The 4,419-nt window shown below is 36.8% G+C and overlaps 1 protein-coding gene across 1 annotated transcript; it reads right to left on the reverse strand.

Annotated features, from left to right (window-relative positions):
* Positions 1-995: 995 nt before the first annotated feature.
* LOC136062210 (uncharacterized) lies at positions 996-3,521 on the reverse strand. Its single transcript, XM_065761022.1, has 6 exons — positions 3,449-3,521; positions 2,191-2,195; positions 1,971-2,020; positions 1,671-1,890; positions 1,486-1,557; positions 996-1,361 (listed from the first exon to the last, which is right to left on the reverse strand). The coding sequence occupies exons 1-6, from the start codon at positions 3,519-3,521 to the stop codon at positions 996-998; spliced, it is 786 nt and encodes a 261-aa protein (XP_065617094.1).
* Positions 3,522-4,419: the final 898 nt, after the last annotated feature.

The raw sequence follows: 4,419 nt of genomic DNA on the forward strand, positions 1-4,419 counted from the left end.
ATAAAAGCAGTAAAAGGTTGGTCAAAAGCGACAAAAAAGTAATGTAAAAACATTTGAAACAAAAAAAAAAAAAAAAAAAAAAAAAAACACACACACAAACAACAAAAACTACAAGAAGCACACAACCAAGCATATTCACAAATATGAGAAGTATTAATGCATGAACATGTTGTAATGCTTATGCATAAGTACCCTTTGTCACCCACACGTCACGTGCGTTTGGGGTGATACCCTTAATGGATTGGGTACGAGAGTTAGGACTTTCAAACCTTCGTGTGAAGCTTTCTAAGCAATTGGTGAAGGCACCGATCATCTTCATCACGTCCATCATTCCTGGATCACGATTCTGACTTCTTGGTTGCTCATCACCCCAAGACCTCTCGTCATTTCTCCTTCCTCGTGACTGAGGAGCACTAGCATTGTTCAATACAGTTGGGTTTTGTATGTCCTTGCAATCCGTAGAAGTGAAAAAAATGGTTTGATCTAGGCACCCGTTGTCATCTTGGAAGAGATCTTCCTCTAGCTTCAAATCTGGCTTCTGATTGATTACAGGACTTATTAAACACCCGTTGATCCGCTACCTTCTTCTTCTTTTCAACCTTAACTTTCTTAGGAATATGCTCTTCTACAACCGTCTCTTTGGCCTTCACAAACTTCACTTCTTTGGTGACATTGGCTGATGAGCTACTTCCTCTAGTATATCCAAACCCGGACTTGTCTGAGGCATGTTTTTGATATGAAATAACATCATCTAGCTTCTTCGAGGAGACCCTATCTATCTTGGCATGAGCTTACACTACCTCTTGCTCAAGAAATCTCACTTTTGTGTAAGCTTTTGATAGCTCACCATTAAGTGTTTCAATCTCACACTTTACCTCCTTGTATCGTACCAGCAGACTTTTGTAATCTTCCTTAGCTTTCTTCATCTTCTTCACAGCCGCCTTTGCCGCCTTTGCATACTCACCCGATTTCTTAAGGAGTAAGGCGTAATTCTCTTAAAGACCAGATGTATCTTCATCCTCTTCAGCTTTCGATTCATCCACAATCCCAATAGATTCCAAATCAGAATGCTCGCCAAGCTCCTTCACAAGTGAACCCAAATCATCTAAGGATTCCACATATGCAATGGTCATGAATGCAGAGTAATTTCCTTCTCCGTCACAGCTCTCTTTAGAGTCAGATTTTGATGAATTCGAATCACTTAAAGTAGTAGCATAGACCTTTCCTTTCGACTTCAAATAGTTTGGACATTCATTTTTGAAGTGTCCATATCCATTACACTCGAAGCATGTGATTCCTTGAGAAGATTGGGAATCTCTACTATCTTTCCTTTGGAATTCTTTCTTCTCCTTCCCGGAACTCTGAAATTTTCCTTTGTCACAAAATTTCCAACCGTTCTTGAGTTTCAAAAATTTCTGGAAGTTCTTTACAAGGTACGCCACATCTTTTATCCACTACATCCTCTTCTGAAGAGTCATAAGATACCATTCTCTCATCAATTGTTTTAAGAGCAAGAGATTTGCTCTTCTTCTGCATAGACAGTGACAATTCATACGTCTACAATGAACCGACCAGCTCTTGAATTTTAATGTCATCAAGATCCTTGCTCTTTTAATGGCCGTTACTTTGGCACGAAAAATTTTTGGCAATGACCAAAGGATCTTTCTTACAACTTTAGAATCCTCCGTCTTTTCCCCCAAATTGAATTTGCCGACACCCACCTCGTTCAGCTTACTGTAAAAAGAGTCAAAGGACTCATCCTCACTCATCTTTAGCTCCTCAAAGCGATTGGTCAGCATCTGGAGTTTGTTGTCCTTCACCTTCTTAGTCCCTTCATAAGTTGTCTCCAAAATTTCCCACACTTCCTTAGCAATGGTGATATGTGAAATCCTATGAAATTCTTCTAGAATGACACCACAGAAAATGGCATTCAAGGCTTTGCTATTTGCATTAGCCGCTACAAGAGCTACCTTATCTCAAGTGGATTTGGCAACCTCCAGCCTAGTCCAACTAACTTCAACTGCATACCAAACAGCATCATCAATAGAACACAAAAATGCTCTCATTTGGACTTTCCAAAATGCATAATTATTACCATAAAAAAATAGTAGCACATCTAGAGATTGAGACCTATCCATCTCAAAGGGAGTCAGGGATCACACTTAGGTATTTAAACCACAACAAGTGTACCTGCTCTGATACCAAATGAAAGTTCAATTAGTGTTGAAAAAATTCTTGAACGTTTAGACCCCAAATTACAAATTACCAATTCAAGTTTATTATCAAACAATTAATGTGCGGAACATGAAAATAAGCCAAACACAGAATTGATAAACAATCTAAGCCAATTATAATCACATCCACAGCAGAAAATAAAAGGAAAATATAAAGGGAAGAGAGATGCAAACACAAGGACAACACGCGATGTGTTATCGAAGAGGAACCTGAAGCCCTCGGCGTAAAACCTCTTCGCCGCCCTTCAACGTTCAATAATCTATTAGAAAATGTAGTTAGGATACATGAACAGCAATAGACCCTCCAAGCCTAATCAACCCAGGTACCTAAACTTTCCAAGTTTCTTGCTCCAACGAGGTTACGCCGAACCTTTTTCTTTTCTAGCTATAGCCCATAGCATTAACTAATAACTATTGGTTCCTTCGAAACTACTCCCTTAGCACCAAAAGACCTCACAGACATGGGTGTGGTGAGAAAATGATTTGGTCAAGAACCTCTCAAGGATGTATCAATGGAGAGGAAGAGAGTAGAGGAATTTGAAGAGTCTTTTGGTGAAGATTGGAGATGAGGCAATCTTGTTTTTCTTTAGGGTTTCTCTCACAAAATTCTCTCTGAAAGATCTCTACATTTCGTGGGTATAAGGGTCTATATATAGTGGGGTGAGAAAGGAATACGAAGAGTCAGTTTTTCCCAAACAGAGCAAGCTGGCGACTTGGCCTCGCGACTGGTCTATGTCGCGAGTTCAAGTCGCGAGTTAACAGCCTGGCCAGCCTAGGACTTTTGTCCTGTAGTGCGACGGCTGGCTTGACCCTTCACCTCCCTGCATGCCTCTCACGTGTGTTGCATTTGATGGCTTGCCAATCGTAAGTCAACCACAAGTCCTAGCCGTGAGTCCCTGCTTCTTTGCACAACTTTGAACATTTTTTCGCACTCTCTCACACACTACCCTTACATGAATCTCACCTAAATACAGGGTTACTAAGTGCTAAAATACAAGTAAATTGGTATGGAATAAAACCAACAAGATAGTTGATAAAATTCAACCTTACAAGATCTCTCTTACTATGTGCAATTTTTGGAATACGTTCCTGTGGTGCTGGAGTGGACAGCATCTGAGTTTATTACCTTGGATCCAAAAGTGCTTTGTCGACGGAACTCAGAAGGGTATCCTATAGATTACGGGGCCAAATATTATTAATGCCTTAAAGGATACCAAGGAAATTCTTATCTTTCCACTGGATGTCAAGGTAAACTGCAGTTACCAATAGGCTTTCATTTTCTAGCATATTCGTCTAGTTTTCATACTTTAATTCACTCCTTTTATTTATTTGTGAATATATGAATGAAATGAAATGAAATTTCATGCTCCTTTGAAAAGTACTTAGCAAACATATTTGTCAAACTCAATTTAGATTTTCTATTATATTTAATGGACTTTTATAACTGAAAATGAAATAATATCATGAAAATGTATTTAATATATTTTTTTGTCAAAATTTATGAAATATATTTACACAAAAATAAAACTCATTGAACAATTAAGGTATAATTCATATAACAAACGGAAGTTAATATATATATTTTTTTATTTGATCTCATCTACACTTCAAGAGAGAGTTTCACACACATATACACTTAAATGAGGCTAGAGTAGAATTTCTATCTTGTATCCCAAAAAAAAAAAAAAAATTTGGACAACCCTTTTGTTATTCCCTCTTGTCAGTTACGTCAGTTACATAACTCTTGGAATGTTGTCACATGACATACTTAATTGTGAATTAATTTTTTAAAAACATTTTTGTGGTGTTTTAATTTTCTCTCCAATTATTAATTGAACAATATTGCATTTGTTCTTCCTTGGCTGAAAGTGGATTGTACTTCTTTATTTCTTTAAGAATTAACTCACATGAACTATTGGCATTTGGTTTTATTATATGAATTTCGAAATCATATTGGCAATGTGGAAAAAAATATTGGCTTCTTGAAAATCACACATGGAGGCTTTAAAAAGAAAAGAAAAGAAAAATCACATATGGCATTAAGCAATAGAAACTTAGTTACAAAGATAAAAGTTGTGCAAAAGTGCCTAAGACAAATTTTAATAATCCTAGAATTTAAATTTTTATTAAATACAAACAAAGAAAATGAATTTCGTTTTTTTTTTTTTTTTTTTTTTTTTTTTTT

The sequence above is a fragment of the Quercus suber genome, unplaced genomic scaffold (assembly GCF_002906115.3).
Source record: "Quercus suber isolate HL8 unplaced genomic scaffold, Cork oak 2.0 scaffold_392, whole genome shotgun sequence".
Lineage (NCBI taxonomy): Eukaryota > Viridiplantae > Streptophyta > Magnoliopsida > Fagales > Fagaceae > Quercus > Quercus suber.

Coding starts and splice junctions, on each gene's coding strand:
- LOC136062210 (XM_065761022.1), bottom strand. CDS start 3,521: ATGCTAGAAAATGAAAGCCTATTGGTAACTGCAGTTTACCTTGACATC. Junction 1,558..1,670: donor AGACGGAGGATTCTAAAGTT/GTAAGAAAGATC, acceptor GGTTCATTGTAG/ACGTATGAATTGTCACTGTC. Junction 1,362..1,485: donor AAACAATTGATGAGAGAATG/GTATCTTATGAC, acceptor GGAAAATTTCAG/AGTTCCGGGAAGGAGAAGAA.